This window comes from Gymnoscopelus microlampas (genome assembly GCF_963454915.1).
Source record: "Gymnoscopelus microlampas genome assembly, chromosome: 21".
Taxonomy (NCBI): Eukaryota; Metazoa; Chordata; class Actinopteri; order Myctophiformes; family Myctophidae; genus Gymnoscopelus; species Gymnoscopelus microlampas.
Genome location: NC_139958.1, coordinates 22,706,735 through 22,731,893, shown reverse-complemented (window position 1 = coordinate 22,731,893; position 25,159 = coordinate 22,706,735). Strand labels below are relative to the sequence as shown.

Below are 25,159 nucleotides of genomic sequence, written 5' to 3'. Positions count from 1 at the left end.
TTAGGAACAAAATGGACCCTTAGAGAGTCTGTAACTCTGAGAGCATACTTAGGGGTCCTGGCCTAATGCATACCAAACTGAGGGTCCTTGAAATTAAAAAGTTTGAGTACCACTGTACTACTGTACAGCAGTAGGCTAGGGATCTCTTTACCGAAATGCTTCATAGCGTACTAGAAAAAATACCAGGCATCAATTAAACTTAGGCCTACATGACTATTTTCAAAATCCCCTTTGCAATGTTGTGAGGATGCAAGAGGAACACAATAATATAGTATTAAATTGCTTTATATTCTGATAGTAAACATTGGTATAGAGTGTTTGTTTAATAGCAGGGGTATTGTCCCTCCAGCTCTTGATTAAACAGAAAATGCATTTTCAGGTCAGGATACCAATATTATCCAATCAGGAGAGAGAACTCACACAGGACACAGTGAAATAAGTGCATTTGGAAGTGATGACACAAAGAAATGAGCAGACAAACTTGGAACTGGAACACTATTAAAACATTTTTTTTTCCTGATCGGCTGAATTGGCTGATTGGCCACCCTGAAATGTTATTTTCTGTTTATTAAAGAGCTGGAGAGACACATAGTCCTCTACTACTGAACAAACACTATATTGCAATGATTACTATCAGGATATTGTGCTTTAATCGTTTTGTTTAAAGCAAAACATATTGCTTACCCTACCTTTAAGTGGCTAATTCATATGTATGTTTTCACTGCCTAGAAATGTAGTGGAGTCAAAATTACAATATTTGTCTTTGAAATGTAGTGGAGTGATCAAAAAATTCAAATACTCAAGTAAAGTACAGATACTCAAAAAATGTACTTAGTACCCAATTAAATGTGCTTTGTTACTGTCCACCACTGATGCATGTTATAACAGCGTACTAGTAAGGTTCAGTGGCTTTGTACCATCACTCCTCTTTACCCCTGAAAACATCTCCACCAGAGTGGCTTAGAGGCGAGCACCCAGGCGGACCCAGAGAGAGGCACATGTAATAAATAATGTAGCTGCTTGTTCTTACCCACAAGGGTTAGTACACATGCCTGAAGAAAACCTTTTAGGGCAGGAAAATGCTGTTTTTGTAATGGTTTTGGTTTTAGTCAGCAGATACAGAGCTAATCAAGGGTTTTCACTTCCACAGACCTTGACAGTTAAGGTCCCTTTTCTGATTGAAACCAGGGAAGAGACAATGAAACATTTGTAAGTGAAAGTGCAGCAACAACGTCAATTACAATGCAAAATCACAGACATTTGCTCACTCATTTGTTCAGTCCTTCATTCTCTCTCCAGGAGGGTGGAGAGCATGGTTTTTGCCACTCTGTGTGTGTGTGTGTGTGTGTGTGTGTGTGTGTGTGTGTGTGTGTGTGTGTGTGAGTGTGTGAGTGTGTGTGTGTGTGTGTGTGTGTGTGTGTGTGTGTGTGTGTGTGTGTGTGTGTGTGTGTGTGTGTGTGTGCGTGTGCGTGCGTGTGCGTGTGCGCGTGTGTCTGTGTTGGTGCACATGCACGCACGCGTGCACACACACACACACACACACACACACACACACACACACACACACACACACACATACACACACATACACATACACATACACACAGTGACAGGTCGGGGTCCCTATGAAACTGGGGGGAACGAATCCCCCCAAGCGATTATGTATGTATGTTTTAATTTGTTATTACATTAACGACATGGTTTATGAATGATATCCTAAGTAAAACAAAGCTCCTGTAACTTCAAAGTCATATAATGTCTACCACAAAATGGTAATGCACTAGTCTGTGAAGCATTGTGAGGGCCAGCTTCAATATGTGCTACAACCACATAATCATGTTGTGTCAAGTGAATATAAGTAGGCTGTGATGCTTAACTTATGTGATGCTTTACTCTGGTCTTGCTTGCACTTTGTGGCTCTGCACAAGGGACATAAATGACCCTCATTGACTGTCTCCTTTTTTGCAGTTGGCATGCTCTACATCCTAGTTCTTTGGCTTCAGCCAGTGCCTCTGGTGGAGGGCTGCCCAGCACCCTGCATATGCCATAGTGAACCTCGGCCCAGTTTGGCCTGCCAACAGCAGGGCCTTCACCACATTCCCTCAGGAATCCCTCCCCACACTCAGCGCATCTTCCTGCAGAACAACCGCCTGACTGTGGTGCAATCCACCAGCTTCAGCTCCAGCAGGAACCTCACGTTGCTGTGGCTGTTCTCCAACAATATCAAGTACATTGAGGCTGGGGCATTCTTTGGCCTCGAAAGGCTGGAGGAGCTGGACCTGGGAGGCAATCATCTCCACGTCATTAGTCCCACAGCTTTCCAAGGTCTGACCAAACTGCACACCCTACACTTACACAGGTGTAGATTGTCAGAACTGCCTGTTGGCGTTTTCAGGGGTCTGTTTACTCTGAAGCAATTATTTCTCCAGGAAAACAGCTTGGTTACTCTCCATGATGCTATGTTTCTGGATCTGTCCAACCTCACATCTTTGTTTCTTCACAATAACAACATAAAGACTGTGACAGACAATTTGTTTCAGGGCTTAGTGAGCTTGGATCGTTTACTTTTGCATCAAAATAAAATTACTATCATCCAGCACAGGGCGTTCCATGACCTGCAGGAGCTGACCACCTTGTATCTATTCTTAAACAATTTGACAATCCTGTCAGGAGACACGATGCAGCCACTGGTATCTCTCCGGTACTTGCGCCTCAATGGTAACCACTGGGTATGTGACTGCCGGGCTCGAGCCTTGTTGGACTGGTTCAAAGGATTTAAAGGGGCCAGCTCAGAACTTGAGTGCGTTGTCCCTGCCAGGCTGGCAGGCAAAGACCTGAAGCAACTTGAGAGCACAGACTTGGAAGGTTGCTATGATGGTGCCCATCATACTTGGATAAGAACTTTCAGTTCTAAGAAATATGGAGAATTATTAAGCACAGAAAATCCGCAGTGGTCTAATATTACCCAATGCTGTATCTCAGACTACGATAGATCCTCTATTATTTCCAGTAAGGGTCTACCAGACCTTTCCTCTTACAACAGTAGACAAATCACCAAAAATCTATTGAAGGAACAAGAGAATATCTCTAAGAATAACATGAAGGAATCTGATGCTATTAAAAATGGAAATCAGAATGAGCAGAGTCTGAATAATGGGCCAAACAAACTGGACTTTGAACCAAATGAACAACATTCTTCTGATAACTTATTTGAAAAGACACTATGTATGAAGAACAACATGCCAGACCCCCTATGTGCCAAAAGTTCTGGGACTACAATTGACATGTTAAGCCTAATTCTTCTGCTCATGATTTGTCTATCCCCATATTTCTGCCAGGAAACATAAACATAAATAGGCAAACTCGCATAAACTCCTATGACTCACTCCAAAACATCCACACAATCCTTGTAATTGAGGATAGTGGGGGAGGGGAGACCATGGCATAGGTCTTCATAACGTACTGAAAGGTTTTGTGATTTGAACAGAAGAATTTAAGAAATAAACTTGGCTATTATCATACACAATTATATGGATGGACTTCATTTAGATGCCGTTCCATAATGTGTCAGCTTCAATGGAAACATCTAATAGATTTGTACTGTACTCTGTTCTCCTCTGCCAAGTTTTGGTTTCTCTCAATTCACCCTGCAAATTGTGATGATCACAATGCTACTGTTACAGCAAAGAATGTGCAACGGTTTGCTTCATGACACTCCAAAGATGTGACATATATTTTTCTGCAAAGTTCAAAGTTCTATTTTTGTTCAGGTTTATATTAATTAATTGATTTATGTTACGTCTTGGTTTTGTTTTCTCGCCACACTGTGATTATGCCTGGGTACATTTGTGTACATATTATAAATATGTATTTTATTTTACTGTGAAAGAATAGATTGCAAATAAATATACTGTTTTCTTATTGATTTGTTTATCATCCAAAATAATTAGCATATTTGCCTATAATGTCACAGATAGAATACAAACTATGACCAACTTGGTAGCTTGAGAGCAATTGCACCTAAATAATTTTGCTGTATTCTGTTTTAACTATGCAACAGTATTCAGAGAATTATACAAACGAGGTTCGGATCACTATGCGCTTACATTTACGTTATGCCGATCCGACCGATATGTCTGAGTCATAGTGTCGGAGGCTTTGTCAGAGTACCCGTTATACTTGTCTGTCTGTGCCCATATTCTGCCAATATATGAAGATCTCTGTATCTGTCTGTCTACCTGGCTGCCACACACATCAATCCTTTAAAGCTTAAATTTTGCAGACGCTTACTTGCTTGAGTTTGTTTCAAGCACTAATAACATAATATAATTAAGAAAAACGTTTTTCAGCATAGGGATGAATGACTTAAATATATTTTCAGGACTGCAAACCAGGCTACCATGGGCTTGTTGTTTTGAAATCACAGGGCTGTTATTTTAAACCTTCCTACACAACACAACCTACTCACAGCATGTCCTGATTATAACAAATGAAGATGCTACATCAAAATCAAGGTAGGCCTACTGTCAACATGAAAATGAACCTGTGTGAAGATGAGACATTCTCACTTAGAAAGCAAAGCCTTTGATTATAAAATTAGTTCATGCACATTTTGTATTTTGAAACAAAGAGAGGCTTCAATTATGTAGCACCCAGAAAAACATAATATTCAGTAGAGGCAGCCTAGTTATGTAGTTATGTAACTTAATAGCTGAATGAAAATGGGGAAATGTCTGTGTTAGATGTGCCTTTCATCTGGGACAAGATGCCTTACAATACAGAAGTAAAATAGCTGAATAGTACATTTGTGCTCCTTTTACCAATTACTAATCTTGGTCATAAATACTCAAATCTATTTGGTGAATGCATAGTAAAAGTATCACAATTCAGCAATTACAATTATTGATGACATTCTCCCCCAGAGTTTTTATCCAGTCAGGAGAGGTAACTCAAAGATACACAAAGATAATTTATCAGCTTAATTTTGATAGTATTCCAGTTCCTATTTTGTCTAATGTTTTGTTACATAATTTCCAATTTCATGTGTTTATTATGTATCCTGTATGTGTTCTTTAGCCTGATTGGATACAATTTGTATCCTGACCTGAAAATGTATGTTATCTTTACAGCATTTTTAAGTGCTGGAGAGATTGAGGAGACCCTATTACTGAACACTATACTTTAGATGTTTTGTAATATAGAGTTAACACCAAAAAAACTGGAAAGCATCTGTGTCATTTTAGTTTTTTGCATTGGCTATTCAAAAATAGCAGATGTACAAGATCACAGCGCGTCACTTCGTATCACATTGCGAGCTTGTACATATGCCATTTTTGACATGTTTTTTTTTTATCTTGAAAGTGAATTTTGTACAATTTACAATTTCATTTCAGTTTAGGCATTTAGCAGATGCTTTTTAACACAAATCTTCTCTTCTGGGCGTCCCTGGCACAAAACAAAAGTTTGAGAACTACTGATTTAGAACGCATTAGTAGAATCCTTTGACTGCATCAAAAACCTATCCAGATCACAAGTCAGTGACAATGTACCAGCCGGTGCCTGCATTGTGAGTGTAGGGAATCACAGCTATCATGTTTCTAGCAGGGTCTGCAGATGGACCATTTAGAAACAACACCTACTTTCACTACAGTCCACTTGACTGGTCTCCATAGAAACTGGTAGCACGGTGATGTAGAAACCTTATATCTCCATATTTCATCTTTTTATGTAAATTAGGTCTGCCCAAGGGGTCTGACTTGGCCCCCTCCCACGGAGAATTGCTGATCTACAAGCTCATACGTTGAGATGCATTGTACCTTTGTTAGTATATTTGCATCAAAGGTCGTGTTTGATGTGTATAGCATGGAGATTCTACAGGAATACATGATTCTTACTGCATTTGTATGTATTTAATGGGATGTTTTAAGCAATATGTAAGGCATGAAAGGCATGGCGAGAGAGTATGTTTTGCCCCCTGTCCGTCCGTCCGTGTGTGTGTCCGCGTGTGTGTGTCCGTCCTGTCTGTGTGTTAGCAGCTAATCTCCGGCACCGTTGGCCCGGTCACTCCGAAACTGTGCACACACATATTCCATATTCCATCCTCATTGCCTATGGTTGGCTTCCAAAGTTTGCAGGATTGGTCCGTTTTGAACAAAAAGCCTCAAACTATGCACGCAGCTTGCGATTTCCGTGAATTTTCACACGCACATTCCCACCAGGCCAAGGAAGAAATGCCACCCTTTTCACATTAGCCTATTATAGCGCCACCAGGAGGCCAGAATAGCGTACCTGACCTGGCGGAGACCTGTGCTCCGAGGAGCACTCTAGTTGTTTATCTATTCTGTCAGGCTAATATACACTTGAATGAAGTCAAAAGATAAGCATTTAGCTGAAATCACATCCAAAGATACAGATATAGATAATTGCTCTTCTCTTTGCAGATGAGTGAGGCTGGGAACGAGGCTAAGATAATTGTGTTTATTCTTTTCAAGTTGAATTTTCATTGGGGAAGAGTGGGCTATTGTGGATGTTACATTTCTCTAGAGGACAAGCTGGAGAAGGCAACCATGAGAGAGACTAGATAACTTGACAGCAGAAGACCAGGATTGTCAATGGGCACAAGAATACTCCTTTTACACAGCCATCTGGTCTGGGCACTGATCCATCCATCCTGCTGCTGCTAGCTGACTGAAGATACCATGGGGGGGGGGCAGTGTGTATAGAATGTATGTATATACATAGAAACACATGCTTTACCGCACTCCATGGTGTGTGCCTGTAAAGAGCTTGATATAGACCTACTTTGTTGTGTGCGGTGTTGCCCCAGCCAAAATAGCAGATCTACAAGCTCACAACGTGTTGTGAGTTTAGATCGGCCATTTTCAGTGCACTACACTACACTATACCACACTATACTCGACTATGTAGGTTGGAGATGATTAAGTCCAGCGTGTGTCACTTGTTGTGGGTGGGCTCCGTCACCTGCTGACTCATCCCATAGTTATCAACAACAGAATACAGTTTGACAACAACAACAGAGGCAGGATGACAGAGAAGTACTGTAGCTTCTACAAGATGGTCCACTAAGAAACATGTCTTCCTATAGACCGCTGCTAGCAGTCCCTCAAAAGCAGAATGCTTATGCTTAAAGTTACTGATGTCTGAATGAGGAGTATCATCAGAACTTCACCTCTTCAGAATCTACTTCACCCCCAAGCACTCCTCATTGCTTGCATCACTCCTTGTTGACTGTAATTTGATAGATGCTTCAGGCTTGTTATACTATGCAGTTTAATGGTCACTTGTTCCCATATGTTATGTTATTTAGATAGACATGTACTGTTTGCTTGACCACAAATGCTAAGAATCTTTACGTAATTGTTTTCTTTACACTCTATTTACTCGACCATTTACCCTGTTATTTGTTGACTAGGGTTCATGCCACCTACTCTGTTCTTGCACTGTGTTAGTCATTCTGGATAAGAGCAGCTGCTGAATGCCTAAATTTGCAAATCTAAATTGTAAATGTGGCTAATGATTCTTTTGTTTATTGAATTAATATTTTTTAGAGGCAGGGTAGTGGCAAAAAGTGTTAATTCAACATGTACAAAAACATATCACTATGTGTGTGGTGGTTTGTGAGTGATAGGACATAATGAGTGGCTTAAAGGGGAATCTTTGTCCTCTATTTCTCTTTCTCATGTTATTTTAAGATTGAATGTGAAGTGATCAAATCAAGTCAAATACATATTACATTTTTATTGTATAATTGTAGTGTTTTTTTTTTTTTAAATCAAATCCCAAGACAAAGGACTATGGCCTGGATCAGTAACACCAGTGTTCTCTCATTATTGGATTGTGTGTCTTACAGCTAAGCAGATGGATCCTGTTTCAAAATTGATGAAAGAAATTATCCTCCGAGGATGTAAACCTCAGGCGATGTTACAAACAACCAGATGAAATCAATAGCTACTGTATGGTTCTCTCTGTGGTTTTCTTTCAGAGAGAATATTTAATTTTCACAAATATAAATCATAAAATCTTGGCCAATGATATAATTCTCAAATCTAACAAATAAATAAAAATCATGTTAGTTGACACAGCTTAAGAAAAATAAATATAATATCAGTGATGCAGTGAGAGAGACAGTGGGATATAGCACATTTTGAATGCTCACCAGCACACAATTTGATATGGTGGAGACAGTAAAAGGAAAACGTAACCTTTCCCTCCCATGCAACTGACATCTTTCCCATGGGAGGACCAAGGCGTCCTGACCAGAATCCAAAATGAGACACCATTCCAACTCAATAAGCACTGCAACTTCACAAAAAAAAGTATTTTGATTTACATAAAGGCTTTCCCTCTGAAGTCTATCCCTCCACTAGATCTACATGCACACAAAGCTCTTTGAAGCTCCTCGTCAAACTACAGTTAAGAGTTAATATGCTGTATGAGTTGGGTCTAATAATTAATTCCATAATGCTCCCAGTAAATACTCTCCTAAAGGGCAATAGATGCCATTATGTCTGGGAATAGTACTGATTGAGCAGCATGAGATTTAAAATGTTGAATATGATTTCAGATGCTGAAATTCTGTGTAATAATACACCATGCTAATCAGTCAGTAAGTCTTATGCATGCCATTTTGCAGGCATGTGGAAAGGTTTATGAGACTTCTGGACGGTAGTTCCAGCTTTTATGTGGTTTTATTGGACAGGCCATTACAATTTACTTATTTCCAATAAGTAAATTATTTCCTGTTCATAGCATAGAAGCTGAAGCCTTTTTTGTGCGGACTAATGTTTTGATGTTATTACATCTTCATCATGAACACATGGTCATTATTCAGTGCAGTGTTCCAGGTCTCTTTCGACGAGAATTGAAAGAGAAAGTAGATCTGAGTTACATCAAACAACATTTCGGAAAACTGGTATATGCAAAAGTATACAAGAGTTTTGCAAAACATTTGCAAAGTCTTAAGGTGCTCACTGACAGCACACTTTTGGCTATCTAATATGATTATTACATGTCAAACTGCAACATGAAAAAGGATAAATTGTGATTAACCACTTTCTACCGTCACATTAGGTGTGAAAAGATTAATTTCTTTAGCTGCACTATTCCCTTTTATCAGTTATATTTTAGCTTATTTTTAATCTGAGTTATAAACCTAGTGGTCGGGTGAGTCTGAGCCTTTTTCAGCCAGGAAAGATTTAATCAAAAGCAGCCTTCAGAGCTCTCCTTATAACCTTTCTGCAGTATAGCAATCTTACAGCTGAATGAAGAGGGATATCTTTGTATGCACACATTCTGCTGAGCAGGGACTTCACCTGTCATTGTGTCTAAGAAGATTGTGCTACTATGAAGATAAAAAAACTTCAGCGTGGTTCTGATTTTGACATTGAGGTTTTCTTGCTCCATAAAAGCCTTTACTGCGTCCATGCCTTTTGTTGTGCCAAGCATGAGCTGTAAGCAGAAGAGTTACAGAAGAGTCACAGTATCTGGCCATGAATGTCATTTACCTCCACGCTCTCATCAAGCAGACACTCCTTTGATGGCTCCAGTAACCGACAACATCTTGGTGTGTACAAAAAAGGAGGAGCTTAGATAGCTAGATAGGGCTGGATTTTGACAACATGCCATATCATGGATAACCACTGCATGTTGCGATAAATATTCTGCAATCAAATTATTGGTATGGTGACTTGCAAGTTGAGTGATCATTTGGATATTTTTATAATCTCTTATATATGTAGTTGGACATAGAAATTGTATGAGTGTGCTTTACCAAGCAGGTAAGAGGAAGGGGGGACGGTTCACTGTAATGCATTCAGGAAACTTGACATTAGGTGCAGGCATGCAGCTCTCAGCAGTTGACATATAGATTTAGAAGAATCAGATTTTAGTGGCTTAAAAAAATCACTTTCCATTCATTTCCCATTATTACTCCAATACAACATACTACACAGCAGCACACCTGTGTCGTATGTGGTACACATTTGTGTAACTGCAAAACGTTACTGTATGTGCATCCACAGGCCTGTAGTTGGTCTTTAATCACGTACATAATATGCACTGTATGAAGGCTTCATTGAGACATTATATGTCCAACCAATATGAGCAGACACTCATCATCAGCTCAGATTCGTACCTTGTTCCTCAGTCTACGGGGAGGTTGAATCTACTCCTAAGTCAACACTCAGCATCAGCATGCGCATATCAGTTTGAACTGACATGTTCCATTTCATTCCATATAATTTACCTCACACCCGAGACCAGAAAAATTAGGCTTCAGTGCCTGAATTCAAATGAAAAGTTTGTTTTCCCCCGATGTACCAGTGCAATACTGACTGTCTGTCACATTCTCCTGCTTTTTCCATTGACATGTTTTCACCCAACTTGTCTCAATGTGTCACAATGTCAGTGATTGTTATTTATGTATGTGTAGCAGACAGTCTTGACAAAAGAGTATTCACATGCTGTTTGACATACAGTACATCATTTTGTGAAACAAAGATGGAATATTTCTGTGAAAATATGTGACCATAAATATGTAAATACAATGTATGATAGAGGAACAGAGGAAAAGACTCTTGGATTATATAATATCCAAAGGTAAAGCTAGAACACCAAAGGGAATAGGTACCCAAAGACAGTTATGTGAACACTACACACACAGTAAAATTGGTATCCTGACCTGTTAATGTATTTTCTGATTGTAGACACTGGAGTGAAGCCATGAATATTAAAAACAACATAAAGAAAACATTGTGCTCTCACCCTCGTTACAGTCTCTCCACAAAAACACAATTACGTAATTTTTACCTGCCTCGCCTGCTCAAACCTCTGTCACTATAAAAGCATATACAATAGAAATTAATTCAACCTCATTCCCTTATTCAGGGAAAATGTGGCAGTGTAATATTCTCTGGTGTTAAATTATTCACATCAAGAATACTCCTGCAACACAAAGCTAATGAAAAAGTATTTGTGGTAAAGGACGGTCATGTCCAAACTCAGATAAAACTCAGAATAATCTGTGATTTCCAATATGTTGCAGTGACTATACAATTTGTTGTCATCTATATATACAATTTGAATCCTGCGCCATGTCGGTTGTCCGTATGCGACGCCAGTGTGACGGTGTGACGTAATCTGACATCACGATGACAACGCCAGTGTGACGTAATCTCACGACAGCATGACATCACATCCTACCTATAAATAGGTAGGATGCACCAGTTCGACGGCTTCCATCCTCAACACAACCCACACCGACGACCCTTTACACAAATAAACTGCTAACTTCATCTCCTGCGATTTCAACTATCTTTTCACATTGTACACCACTGCACACTCCCCACAGGTCTGCCATACCAGGTCTGAGTAATCACAAAGTGGGTTTTGGTCATTGGAGAGGTGATGCACGTCACCTCTTTCTGAAGTGGGTACTTTCAAAGCCTGCCGTGGATTTAGGAGAGCACAAAACTCTCTCTCACACTGTGAGGTGCCTGTAAGGTGGCACTGCAAAGTGAACGACGCGTCACGCTAGACGTTCGGGCCGCGTAGCGGCCCGAACTTCTAGTTGTCTACAATACTAAAATATAATGGGCTTGCCCCCTTGTATTTTTCAGAGCTCATAGAGCCGTACATCCCAGCCAGAGCCCTGAGGTCAGCTGACCAGTCGCTCTTGACTGAGCTCAAAACTAAAGACCAGAGGTGAGTGGTGACCGGGCCTTTGCAGCGGCTGGCCCTAGACTCTGGAACGCCCTGCCCCTCCATATTCACTCTGCTCCTTCACTAGAGGCTTTATTACCTAATGGCCTAATTACTTATGTTTGTTTTTTATCTGAAAGTGTAGATTAAAGCATATACTGTCAAAAAAGATTGTGCCTTCACTTTTATTGAATGTCATTAATGCTCATGCATTTATTGTTTCATACGGTGCATAGCTCACATGGATTAAATGATTAACACATTCAGATATTCCTCGTAAAAGATATCTTATATCTCGATACCACCTCTATAAATAAAATAAAAACATATTGCTGGGGTATGACCTAGGACAGTGGTTCTCAAACCTTTACATTTGAAGGAACCCCCAGGGTGGTATGATTTAGGCCATGGACCCATTTTAGTTCCATTTGTACACTCTCAGAATATACCAGACCAGATTCAATTTGGTTCCTAACAATCAGTCATTTAGCTGGGGCCCCTGGAACCCCCTAAAGGACCCCTGGAGGTGCCCGGGCCCCACTTTGAAAACCACAGACCTAGGGTAATAATATTCACTCAATATGGTACTCCTAAAACAACTATTGGTCGGACCACTATTTGTGTTTCCATAGCAACAGGTCTCCTTCTCCAATCCTCCCCATGGCAAGACACCCCTGGAGGAGATTGTTATTTCACCACAGAGTGGAAAACATTAAGCAGATTTCAACACCACACTCACAGATTCTATAGGTAAATATCCCCACACCAGCCCTTCAAATATTTGGTTCACTTCATCAGTCTAACACAACAGCACACCACATTGTACAGACATGAATGTCTTGAAGTAGATCACCCCCACAGTACAGTATAAGATCTGACAATATCAGCCTTATACTGCCCCCTTCAGACAACTCTGCAGGCTTGATGTACTGTATCTTGGGGAAAAGCCTATTACTGAAAAATTGCCAATGCTTTCTTAGCCTCCTGGTAGCTCAAAATTACAATAAATAAATAAAGGAGAAAAGGTCCCCACATTAAATTAAACGTAATTACAGCAATGTTTCGACCAGCACAGTCTTTGTCAGGTGTTTGTGTGGGAGTTGGTAATTTGTGTGTTGATTTTATCCTGCACCTGTGCACAATTTGGGTTGGATGTGCACATTATTCTCCCTCTACTACAAAACACTTTCCTTATTGAATGGTTTTGTGTTTAGCTTCTTTCCTTTCATTAATGGATTCAAGATGTGTTTTTTGAAGCACAGAATTATACATTCATGTCTTCACACAAGAATGTGCACAAAACATTGTAGGACATTGCAGGTCAAGGTCCAGTTTTCGAAAATAGAAAGAAATTGGGCTAAATCAGGCCACTTTAATGAGCACATACGAAATGTAAATCAGCAATGTATTCATCTAATGAATGATATTTTCAATTTCAGAATATACTGTAGGGAAAGGCACTAAAAGAACTGTAAATCAGTGTTACGGGAGTCTCTCTCACTCACTCACTCACTCACTCACTCACACACACACAAATGTAAAGACAGTTACTCTGAAATATTTCCTTCCACTCAGTCGACTCAGAACGTCAAATTGTTAATAAAAATCCTGTCCCACATTTCTCAATGACAGTAAGTCCCTGTATTCAACTAATGGCATCTTTTAGCCAGCCCCACAATGTTGTGAGCCAAAGGTTGACTCCTAGATCTGATAAGTACTGTATTTCAGGCGTGAGCATTTTTCGACAGAGTGTCCTATATTTGGGGTCGATATCTTTTCTCATGTTGTATCCCTGGATAGAAGACTCTCCAAATGGCTGCCAAGGCAGCAAACTTCTATCCTGAATCATCCTGGCTTCAACTGCACCCTCACCCTCGACACAGATGGCCATCATCTTAGCATTCCTTCTCTTCAGCTCATCAACTTCCTTCTCCATTCTTTGTTTGCCATATGCTGCCACTCTGTTCCAGAATGTGGTATTAAAATGTTGATAGAGTGTCCAATCTGCCCCGTTCCACTCCAAAGCTTTAGCTCTCAACTCAGAGGTCAGTCGAGACGCAGACGAAGCCTTGCGGGCATTGAGTTTAAAAAATAGCAGGTCCTCCATGGTCCAGCAGAGAGTGTCCTTGAGCAGGATGAGAGACTCCTCGAAATATTCTGCTATTAGGACCAGATGAAAATGTTTGGACAGAGTATGAATATCTCTCAGAACACGAGGGTCATCTGCCTCCATGTTGTTATCAAACCCCAAATCAAAAAGGAGCAGATTCCTCAGGTAAAATGAATTGTAGCCATCTGGGGTGTAGAAGGCCCAAGGGCTGTGCAGAAACTCTGCCAGTTTGTCATCTCCATGGATCCTCCATGTGAGGGGGATTGCTCTGCGATAGTAATGGAATGATGAGTCAAAGAGTTCAGCTGGGTCACGTAAGATGGTAATGTACACAGCATCCACAGGCAGAAGTTTGGCCACCTCTTGAGCATCAAAGCGCATATGGTTACAAACAACATTGAAACACTGCCCAGGCTGGTATTCCTTGACCTGAGAACACAGGAATGGTGATGGGTAGAAGAAGTCATTGCGACCATCAGGGAAGGCAAACTTTAACTTGTGTCTCTCTCCAAAGCGGAAGAGGATATTGAGTAATGTGCTGCTAGCAGTCTTATGGGTCTTCATGAACATGATGTTCTTTTTGGGATGGCACTCTTCTGACTGGGTGTTTGCGCTCTGCAGTGGGATGGTCACACTCTTCTGCAATGCTTTTGACATGCTTAGCGCACACGAGGGAGCAAACGAGCCCCTGTGAACAAAGTATATAAAATAAAAAGATAAATATATATGTAAATAAAAAAATGTGTGATTTTGCCTCGTCAAAATATTTATTTATTCTTTAATGTACCTACTCTTGCATGTTGACTTGGGTTGAGGTAGATAGGCAGTACAGCACTAGCATGAAGCCAGTCAATACAGTCCAGAGAACCACCCCTCGAATCAGTGACTTGGGCTTCCTCCCTCTCATTCCAAACATGGTTACAAAAAAGTCTGAAAAGGACAAATTAACTTGACCAGGCTGCCACATTACATGTAATGTGTCATTTACACACAATCGTACAGCTAAAATGCTATCTTATTCCACCATTATAATACATAGCCTACAGTGAGTGCAACAGAGTGACACAATGGATTAAAATGCAGGTTTTCAGAAAGTCGATCTGAGTATTATTTGGCGTCCCAATTTGTTTTGGACCATAAAATAGGGTTATACTCACATACATTTAATGCTAATATTTAGACTATTACCAATGTAAACAAACATATTACAGGCACCCAAATACTGTTTAAAACTCATCTTTGTCTCATCTTTCTTGTTTAGTTAATTGCTGTTGTTAGTCCTTATGTTGTTAGTCAGTGACAAGAATGGAAATATCTCCATTTCTGTTTATTATTCTGTTGATTGGGCTACAAATTTATTTGGGCCTTTAAAATTATTCTAACTAAGCGTGGCTTATTATAAGAATTAAGCTATGATAAACAACCCTGGGCAGTGAAGATGTCATGGGAAAGAACGCAAATAACTGATAAGGCTGAAAATGCTGCCTCAGTCTTTTCAAACCAAAGAGCCCCTATGTTTACATAGCAAACATGTTTATGGTTCTTCAATTGTCCTTTGAACAGACGATAATATAAAAGCCTGGTAGCAGCCCCTAGAGGAAGTGCTGCTCCTTGGTATTGTACAATATATCAAGAAACCAGAAGGGTTCATCTTGTAATCTACAGTATAGGCTACCTATTACATTGAGCAAAGTCGACATTTTGGCATGAGGGTGGTGGTGCTACAGGCTACATGGGGTCCCTCAGTCGTTATATTAGGGTTCATCCACCACGTAAGCAAGAGCACTCAACAAATGTCATGGCAATCCATCCATTAGCTTCTGAGATATATTGTGTGCAAATGGAAATGTTGGCCTACGGGTGGCATCGACACACCATCCGACATCACATTAGAGCCCTGCCACTAGTTGTGGTTGAAAATAGGATAAATCAACAAAATGAAATGAATGATATTTGATATAGAAACTGCCAATGATTTATGTATGAGCAGCCCAAAAATAATATCTATTTCATTCAATAATAGCAGGCGAACAATGCAGAACATATTTTTCCCTACCTTTACATAAGAAACGCTGAATGGAACAGATCTTAATGATCATGTCTTACAAAGACAGGCTGCAATGTGTCTATAATGAAGTGTCTGCATTAGACATCTGTTATGGTAATTATTTTTTATATTTTTTATTTATATTTATTACAGGAAAGCACTCAAGGGGCTTCAAACTAAATATTAACTTCTGATAAAGACTGATAAAGTGATTGTACTCCATGATGGGATTCATTATGACTATTATTATTCTCTCCAGTCCATTTTAAGGTGACTGCATTTTGATCAACAATTAATAATTCAAGATTAAGTGTGAAAAGTCATCATAGAGGCATGCCCCTGATTCTGAACAAAGATCATATCTTCATGCAATGATCTGAAGTAAATCTTCATCTACTCTGTTACACTGAATTTATATTTCCCATATCCCATTTTATATTTCCCATTTCAAATACATGGTTATTGCTCCATTATCAGATGTTGGATCGGATTAGAATGTGTTTCAGAAGAAGGAAAATAATATAGAAATCAGCCAAATTGATGTCAACTGAAATTAGATTTAAAAATTCACTCCACAGTTCACAAAGATGTGACATCTTTGTGAACTCAGGAAGATTTTCTTGGACATCATTTCAACAACAAAAAATCTACCAAGTAGAAGAACTGAAAAGTTATTTAAAGCAATTATTCAAAAGAAGTTAGTTGTTTGATTTACCTGTTGCGAGGTAGAGACAGCTGCATCAATAGCATCACTGTGAAGGTATATGTTTTCAATGCAGGCTGAAAACCGACCCCTAGCCTTGGGTATACTATACACACACTGACCAAAGTTACATCTCATTGGCTGTGGTGAAAACTGGAATTCCAATTGGCCAACAAAAAGGCCATTTGTGTCCTTTCCTTTTGGTCTCGGAGTTGATTCCCTCAACTAGTCAGTCTCCTCAGATTTGAGAAAACAGCTGCACAGGTGCACTGTATGCTAATACTGTTTATTTATTAAAGATAACAATCTCATAATTATACATATTCTACTTATCTTGATGATAGTGTGTATGTGTGTGTGTGTGTGTGTGTGTGTGTGTGTGTGTGTGTGTGTGTGTGTGTGTGTGTGTGTGTGTGTGTGTGCGTGCTCGCGTGCACACGCATGTGTGTGTGTGTGTGTGTGTGTGTGTGTGTGTGTGTGTGTGTATATATATATATACACACACACACACACACACACACACACACACACACACACACACACACACACACACACACACACACACATTGGCTGTGGAATCATTCCTCAGTCACATGGGAAAAGTGTACGATCCTGTGAAACCAGAAATGTGAAACTGTTGTCTCTACTCACCCATGACTTCACTCCATGCAGGGGGTCTGCTTACAAATGCAGATATTGGATGTCTTTCCCATCTACCAGGAATGCTTCCATGACTTCTGTTGGAGGATATTTTGTGGAGCCTTGCCCTTAAGTTTGAGTCTGCTGACATCTTCATTGCATCTTTCAGGAGAAGACTGACAGCTACTGCAAGCATGACTTTGCCTAAAGGAGAAGCAAGAAATATTGTAGCTCAGACATGTTCCTTTCCTTCTAGTTCCACTGCCATTCTAGCATAAGGTCTGACACACATTGTTCAAGGAGATGCTTTCATACTGGACACTTAAAAAAAAGACTAAAAAGTCCAGAGACTTTAATATTCTGTGTACATGCCACTGCCACGACGACTATCTGAAATGCTTAACAGAAGTTGAGTAATCATGTGAATAATTTAAAAAGCAAAAAGGAAAGGGCTAGAAATGTATGCTTAATGTGCTTATTGAGCTAAATAGAAAAAGATTTTAAAACATTTTTATGGATTGTTCACCATTGTAAATAGTTGGCAGGCAGAAACTGATAAAAAACAAGGCAGGTTCTATAATAACAGTGTGTGGCTTAATGGATTGTAATATCTGTGCAGTGCAGTGTGTACGTTGCCATAGTAGCCAAATAGATATGCTTGGAATAACAATTGTTTTGAATAATCATTACATACATTTTTTTAGAGGACAGAGAAAGAGAGAGAGTGAGAGAGAGAAAGAAAGAAAGAAAGAAAGAAATAAAGAAAGAAAGAAAGAAAGAAAGAAAGAAAGAAAGAAAGAAAGAAAGAAAGAAAGAAAGAGAGTGAGTGAGTGAGTGAGTGAGTGAAAAATCTAAATACATATGATATTCATATGGTCAGGGGATCTTAGTATAATCTTAGCGTCAATTGGAATTGATGTAAAAAATAATAATAATCAAAATCGATAAATTGGTCAGATTATACAGAACAATCTCATGTAGGCTAACCAAAGTTCAATAGTTGTTAAGAGGAAATCTGAGCTGAGCATATCCTTTGGTATACTCATTGGGAAAGCAACACTAGCCTGACACAGCCTGAATTTTCATTTCGTTTCACTCCATTAAAAAAGCATTACGATTGATTACTACACAAAAGCCTTTCAAAATGATTAACGCCAAACGTTCACGTTGGCCACTCATGAAGGAAGGGATAGGCTCTATTCACAGCAGCCATATTATGAAGACATTCACAGGTGTTACCAATGATACTAATGAAGGCTCGGTTCCATTCTGGTGGGGGCTTTCGGATCTGGCTGTGTCAGGTACTCAGGTTAAGTCCGGGTGCTGATATTGTGCATGTTGGCTCACTGGAAACACTCTGTTACACCAGTGGGTCTACAGTTGGGGTCCAGGGACCCTCATGGGCTTCCAAATGGCCCCTTACAGGTGTGTAACTCTGAGAGTGTACAAATGGAACCAAATGGACCCGTAATCCATTTGTACAGTACACTCTCAGAGTTATGGGGGTCATGGAAACCACTGTGCTAGACTAAATGGAACAGAGCCTTCATTAGTATCATTTGTAACAACACCTGTGAATGTCTTCATAATATGGCTGCTGTGAATAGAGCCTATTCCAGAAAGAATTTACCAACCTTTGGGGGGCAGTGTTTCACTTTTCAGTGTACCGCCTGCCGTAAACGAAAATAATCAGAACAAGGAGGAGGAGCCTGATTTATGCTTTGTCGTACAACGGTGTCGCGTAGTGAAAATAGCCGATCTACAAGCCCGCAATTCATCGCATCCCTCGTGTGTTGTGGGCTTGAAGATCAGTTTGTTCGCCACGCAACACAATCGTACGACGAAGCATACGAACCAGGCTTGACTACCCATGTTGCCATGTCCGCTTATTATAAGCGACTTTGGGCGTATTTTTCTGTGAAGTTGCTCGTAAATAAATATTGGTAGTTGTGGGTTGCGGATTTGTGTTTTGTGGGGTTGCTTATTTAGGCTTGCTTCACAATGTTTGAATTATTATTTTAACCAGTGGTTCTGATTGATTGATTGATTGAATACTTTCTTTAGAAAAGACATGGAAACAGTACATGGAAAGTACAATTTACAATAAGAGGTCCTCTAAACTGGATCGCTCATAAAAGCACAATGGCGTATTTAAAATGAGATCCCCACACACTCAAATCATGATACATTTAAGAAAACAGACAAATGTACACTACTCAAATATTGTCATGTCATGGACCCCCAAATTAATATGTAGTATTTGACCTCCTTCGGAAAATGTTTTGTGCCAGGGAACCCCGTACCAGATTTGTGTTGTCAGAATGTTTTCTTTTTCCTAGAGCTCTAGGTTCAGTGGTTCTCAAAGTGGGGTCCAGTGACTCTCAGGGTTCCTTGGGGGTTCTTCTAAATTGACCCTTACAAGTCAGTAACTCTGACAGACAGTATACAAAAGGACGGGTCCATTTATTTCCATTCCATCTGTCAGAGTTAAGGGGAGACCATGACATTTTAAAGTTTGAGAAGCACTGCTCTTAGTTGCTTCTGTTTGGGCTTATTTTCCTAGACCGGGTTGCTTATTTCGCTCGCAAGATGTGGCAACCCTGCTAAGTACCGCGGAAGGGAACTTGCGGAGGAAGGGAAGGGGGCTACAAGGGGGTTTCAAGGTACGGCGTGTGAAGTACCAACACTGCCTCGTATAACCTACCTACGTGAAAAGGTAACTTTGAATCCTACAATGTCGCATTATTGTTCATTGAATGCTTTCTTCCGTTGCACCAATATATATATATTTTAATAAAGGTGTGGTTATTCCGTTTGATAATGGCGCGTTAGGTAAAGTGACGCTTGTTGCTTGTTAGCTGAGTTAGCTTAGCAGCTCGATACATTATCAACAAAGAGACCGAGTCGGTGTTTGTTGCCCCGTTGCTGGAACGCAGAATAAGGTGTTTTTGACCCGACGTTTATTTCAAGCTGAGGCGTTTGTTTTAACGTTGGTGGTTGAATTTAAAGGATATCAGCGGCTGGTATGTTAAATAAGACAACGGATCTGGTAGCTATAGCTACGAGGCCTAGAAGGCTCTAGCTTTGTAGCTAACGCAGCTAATCCGGGTTGGCTAAAATCAATTCAAACCTTTGACCCCGTACACTAAGGTTAGATTCCGATTGCACAACTAACAACTTCCATAATAGTTGGTTCGTTGTAGATCCACAGGCTTGTGGATTCCTCAAGCCTGCGACGCGAGGTGAGTCTGTAAATCGACATTGACATGTCCCAATGGGCCAGATTACTGTCGTTTATTTGTAACTTCCTCATTATTAAACACTCCAGTTCTCCTGGTGTTGCATTGCATGTTCACTGCGGCCATTTTTTAAAAATAATCTTGGAACGTCTGGCCTTTTTTTCATGCCGTCGTACATTAGGTTATTATCCGAATGAGTGCAATCTTAACCCTTAGCTGTAATAATTAGCACAATAAGGAAGTGGTGCTTCCTGACGTCGCAAACCTGCCTTTCCAAATCGACGATACGACGTAACCATTATTTAGCATGTTGTGACACCGAAAGCGACGCGACCCCGAAACTCAAATCAAATACCCAAAATCCTAATCCAGGAGAGTGAAATGTGTTTTATTTATTTTAAGGATCCCCAATAGTAGGGTGCCGGTGAAATTGCTTGTATGTAGACATAACATTTTATTGGTCTGAGTTGAGTTACTTGGTTCCCTATTGTCTTATAGCAATTTTTTGGAGCAAAGTGTTGTCAGAACTGTCTCCCCGTACTCTGTACTTGCAGAAGTGTTAAGCAGATTACGTACTGTACAGATGGATAGAAATCAAATACTGCATGATATAAATTCTTTCTGTCTTCATATGGCCACTTACAACATTAATTGTTATGCAAATTGTAGCATGTGACTAAAGCTGGCATGTTGACCAATTCCATAGCAACAGGTTTTGTAATCTCTGTACTTTTAAATGCGTGTATGTTAGGTGGGAAATGTACTGATGTAGTGTTGTGTGCCTATTAAATTGTGCATGCATTGTCATCATATTAAAACTAATATTGTGTGGAGCTCGTGTAGCATAAGTTCCTAACCCAATACCGGAGTCTAGGGGCCGGAGTCTAGGGGCCGAAGCCTCAGGCTACGGACGGATTCTGGACAGAACCGGGCTGGAAATGTGATCTCATAGGTTTCAGGGCATCTGTTCAGTGGGGTGTGGAACTAGGCGGAGTAGGCGTGAACCTCTGCATGCGTTACCAGTGAAACTCTTGAGTCCTCACTATCTGGTGAAAAGAAGTGGCCTTGGTGTTGGTTGACTATGCCCTCCGTAGGACCAATTGTAGGAGTTAGCAGTGACGAGGAACCAGAATACATGCGGAATTGGCATAAAGACTAAAGTGGGAGAACTTATTGTCCAACCAAAAAACAAAGCTTATTTTGTGTACAATTGCTCTGTTCCTTTCCACCATTTGCCCCTTTTTAAAGCTCAGCCAACAGAATGCTTTAACCACTGTTAAGGATGTCCGACATTCATTACCCTGTGTTTTAAAGATTTCAGGCTTGGATCCAAGGTCCTGTGCTGTTTGTCTTGAACTCATCATTTACTGCGGCTGCAACCCTGCCCTGGTTAAAACTTTTTGTTTTTGTCTAAATTAAGGAGTTGGATCCGGATGGACAAAATATTGGATTTGGACTAGGATTAGGATAAGGACCACATCTACATCTATTTGTGAACCAGAAGTGAGCTTAAAGCCTGCAGTACCTCCATTCTGTGTTAGCAGAGCCTGTTGTTACACCACCATGGCGGATGGACGGATCTATGTGGGGAATCTTCCAATGGATGTCACGGAGAGAGACATAGAAGACCTCTTCTTCAAATATGGAAAAATACGGGACATCGAATTGAAGAACAATAGAGGCACTATTCCGTTTGCCTTCGTCCGCTTTGAAGACCCACGGTGAGTTTCTGGGATAATCTTGGGCACGTTAAAATCGCATTCCTCTTGTTGGACACATCTAACTCCTAGGCTTTAATAACGTCTCCAGGAGCTGGCGGCAGGGATTGGATGGAGAACGCTTTTCGAGGTGTATGTCCTTTAGTCAGACAGGCGTACTGTAAGGAGTTCTGTCCTCTCTTAGGGATGATGATGATGCCGTCTATGGAAGGAAGGAACAGGGATGGATATGGGGATTAGGCTTTAATAACGTCTCCAGGAGCTGGCATCAGGGATTGGATGGAGAAGGATTTTCGACGTGTATGTCCATTAGTCAGACAGGCGTACTGTAAGGAGTTCTGTGCTCTCTTCTCTTAGGGATGCTGATGATGCCGTCTATGGAAGGAACGGATATGGATATGGGGATTCCAAGCTACGTGTGGAATACCCTCGCTCCTCTGGTGCTAAATTTGGCGGACCTATGGAAGGGGGAAGAGGAGGAGGAGGAGGAGAAGGAGGAAGAGGAGGGGGGCCTGGAGGGCCTAGGGGAAGGTTTGGACCCCCAACTCGAAGATCTGAATTCCGGGTCATAGTGACTGGTAGGTGGACGTTATGAGTTGTAGACAGTTTTTTTTTAGTTTTCTCTCTCATGGCGGACTGGAGGTCAAGGGGACTAAGTGGATGAGGTCGAGTCAGCTGCTTTAAGTCATGAAAGAAAAAAAAACAATCGCTAAACTCACTGGTCATGTTGGCTGCGTAAACTCACTGGTCATGTTGGCTTCATAACATCAAACACCGGCCATAGTGACTGGTAGGTGTGTTTTTTGTCAATGTTTTATTTAGCAAATTTTAAGGACTTTTGTATGGCCTCCATCACCCATATTTACACATTTTCTCAGAATAGCATTGCTTATCTAAGGCAAAATATTAAAGTTTTGTGTTTTGACCCTTCATGCTATTCTTATAAGTTTATAGTCTATTGGAGGCTAGTCTCTGAATACTAAGGTTCTTTAATATTCCATAACATGTTGTTTAAATATGCTCAAGTATATGTAGGTTCTTGTAGTCATGGCATTACGTTTATTGATGTCTTCACAAAATGCAAGGTTTTGTCTTTTTCACCCGGCTGCCATTTTGTCTGTCACATTCACTTCCAGGATTACCTCCAACTGGGAGCTGGCAAGATCTCAAGGACCACATGCGTGAAGCTGGTGATGTTTGTTTTGCGGATGTGCAGCGAGATGGTGAAGGCGTCGTGGAATTCCTTCGTAGGGAAGACATGGAGTATGCTCTGCGTAGACTGGACCGGACTGAGTTCCGTTCTCATCAAGTACGTACACGTCTTATGCTACGTTATCATTCTTACTCCTATTCATATGTACAGTGTCCTAGTAACAATTGGCTAATGATTTTTCTTGTCAACTCGTTGCAGGGTGAAACGGCATACATCCGTGTCTATGAAGAGAGGGGTACTCCCAGTTTTGGTCGTTCACGTTCCCGTTCCAGATCCAGAGGGCGTTATTCTCCACCGGCCTACCAGAGCAGAGGGTCCCCCCCTCAACGCTACCAATCGCCGCCACCACGTCATGCTATGTCCCGCCATAGTCCACCCTCCAGGAGACCACAGCATAGCCCACCCCCACGCCACTACCGTTAAAAAAGAACACCATACATGGGCAGTAAAGGAGTTGAATTTTTGTAATGATATTTTACTTCTTTTTTTTTTATTTGACTTTATCCCAGGCCTCCCCTATGTTGCACCATTTCCCGCCCTTTGCTTGCGATTTACATTCCATGATTAGGATTCCCTCCCACCCATCATTTCTTCGCCTTAAAGATTCGCATTAGGTTTTTGGTAAGTTGGTAAGTTCAAGATGCACTATTATGCATTTAGCAAGAAAAACGTTTTGTTGCATAACTGATGGCATTTTTTTATAGAAATGATAACTGCTCGTCGATTGGTGTCTATTTTCAAATGGAGAAATAGTCAAATTTTACACTTCTGCAGCCATTTAACTAATTATGATTCTGCATCTTGAAATGATAAATGCTTAACGCTTCTGTTTGTGTGTCAAAGTGCTGTTTTAAAGTATGGTGAGGCCTTTTTCTTTTTGTAATTTAGCCACAAGGAGCTACAATATGATACTTCCTTTTTATGTCTGGCTGTATGGCTATATGAGTGTTGCTGTTAGATTAGTGACACAATAACTAAGCATCACCAATCATTTCATGTTTTGAAAATGTATAGACTCGAATCATGATTTTTGTTGGCTTATGTTAATTTGATTAAACTGTATGATTTAATGTTTTCTTCATTTTTTTGCCTTTTTGAAATAAATGAAATGAAATTTTACTTGACTTTTTTTTTTATCTTGCCCAGTTTTGATTTAAAGACTAAATTTGATGGTCCATATTGAGCCAGTTGTACATGGGTTAACACGGTTTCTGTTGGCTTACCATAGTGATCGTGGTGGACGTCAAATGCCCTTTGTGCATCAGGCAGGGACACTTGATCAATTTGAATACTTATTACCGTAGTCAGAAATGTAAATGGCACAGAAGTACAGTAAAATACAAAAGGATGACACAAGTCCTGGAGAGTTGTTTCCATTGTGGTCCTTTGGAGTCCCCTGTGTAACCTCATGGGGGATTTGCATGCCTGTTATGGGAGGCAGATTTCCAAAATATTAAATTTGTATTAATACGTCAAGTTTAAGAATAAATAAATACATATGGTCAGGAATGTTACCTGAACAAGGTATGTCAGATTTATTCAACAGGAATTCATTCATGTTGCAATCTGGTTCATCACTGATGCTATTTGGGTCCAAATCTCAAACCATAGTACCAACAAGGAAACCTCAAACCCTGGCTCTTTACTTGAACAAAACTCCTGATCATGCTTTACATTCAAAATAGTTATTGATTTCAATATTAATTTCTGTTCAATTCCCTGCTCTGACTCACCATGAACATTTTTAAATGCAACATTTTAGGCATTTACTT

General features: G+C 40.3%; 3 protein-coding genes across 5 annotated transcripts in view; 2 read left to right on the top strand and 1 right to left on the bottom strand.

The window, feature by feature from the left end:
• LOC311037866 (reticulon-4 receptor-like) overlaps positions 1–3,347 on the top strand; it is a gene marked incomplete at both ends in the record, with an annotated part of 3,978 nt that extends 631 nt beyond the window's left edge. The window contains one exon of the mRNA XM_084047160.1: positions 1,969–3,347. Within this exon, the coding sequence (XP_083903286.1) occupies positions 1,969–3,347 (1,379 nt within the window). The remainder of the gene's footprint in view (positions 1–1,968) is intronic.
• Positions 3,348–11,901: 8,554 nt separating this feature from the next.
• Positions 11,902–16,680, bottom strand: gal3st1b (galactose-3-O-sulfotransferase 1b). Its single transcript, XM_084046298.1, has 3 exons — positions 16,591–16,680; positions 14,620–14,758; positions 11,902–14,516 (listed from the first exon to the last, which is right to left on the bottom strand). Exons 2-3 carry the CDS (start codon positions 14,742–14,744, stop codon positions 13,364–13,366), a joined length of 1,278 nt encoding a protein of 425 aa, XP_083902424.1. The 5' UTR covers positions 14,745–14,758; positions 16,591–16,680; the 3' UTR covers positions 11,902–13,363.
• A 3,118-nt stretch (positions 16,681–19,798) lies between these two features.
• On the top strand, positions 19,799–24,506 carry srsf9 (serine and arginine rich splicing factor 9). Of its 3 annotated transcripts, XM_084046559.1 has the most exons (5): positions 19,799–19,933; positions 21,877–22,177; positions 22,532–22,752; positions 23,311–23,483; positions 23,586–24,506. In XM_084046559.1, the coding sequence occupies exons 2-5, from the start codon at positions 22,020–22,022 to the stop codon at positions 23,808–23,810; spliced, it is 777 nt and encodes a 258-aa protein (XP_083902685.1). In that variant the 5' UTR covers positions 19,799–19,933; positions 21,877–22,019; the 3' UTR covers positions 23,811–24,506. The 3 variants fall into 3 exon arrangements, with proteins under 3 accessions (XP_083902685.1, XP_083902683.1, XP_083902684.1); XM_084046557.1 differs by having other exon boundaries at positions 23,311–24,506; XM_084046558.1 differs by having other exon boundaries at positions 19,854–19,933; positions 21,771–22,177; positions 23,311–24,506.
• Positions 24,507–25,159: the final 653 nt, after the last annotated feature.

Excerpts from the sequence above, each read along its gene's own strand:
- gal3st1b (XM_084046298.1), bottom strand. The coding sequence starts at position 14,744 with ATGTTTGGAATGAGAGGGAGGAAGCCCAAGTCACTGATTCGAGGGGTG. Across the intron at positions 14,517-14,619 it reads ACCCAAGTCAACATGCAAGA|GGGCTCGTTTGCTCCCTCGT; the intron begins GTAGGTACATTA and ends CTTTGTTCACAG.
- srsf9 (XM_084046557.1), top strand. The coding sequence starts at position 22,020 with ATGGCGGATGGACGGATCTATGTGGGGAATCTTCCAATGGATGTCACG. Across the intron at positions 22,178-22,531 it reads GTCCGCTTTGAAGACCCACG|GGATGCTGATGATGCCGTCT; the intron begins GTGAGTTTCTGG and ends CTCTTCTCTTAG. Across the intron at positions 22,753-23,310 it reads ATTCCGGGTCATAGTGACTG|GATTACCTCCAACTGGGAGC; the intron begins GTAGGTGGACGT and ends ATTCACTTCCAG.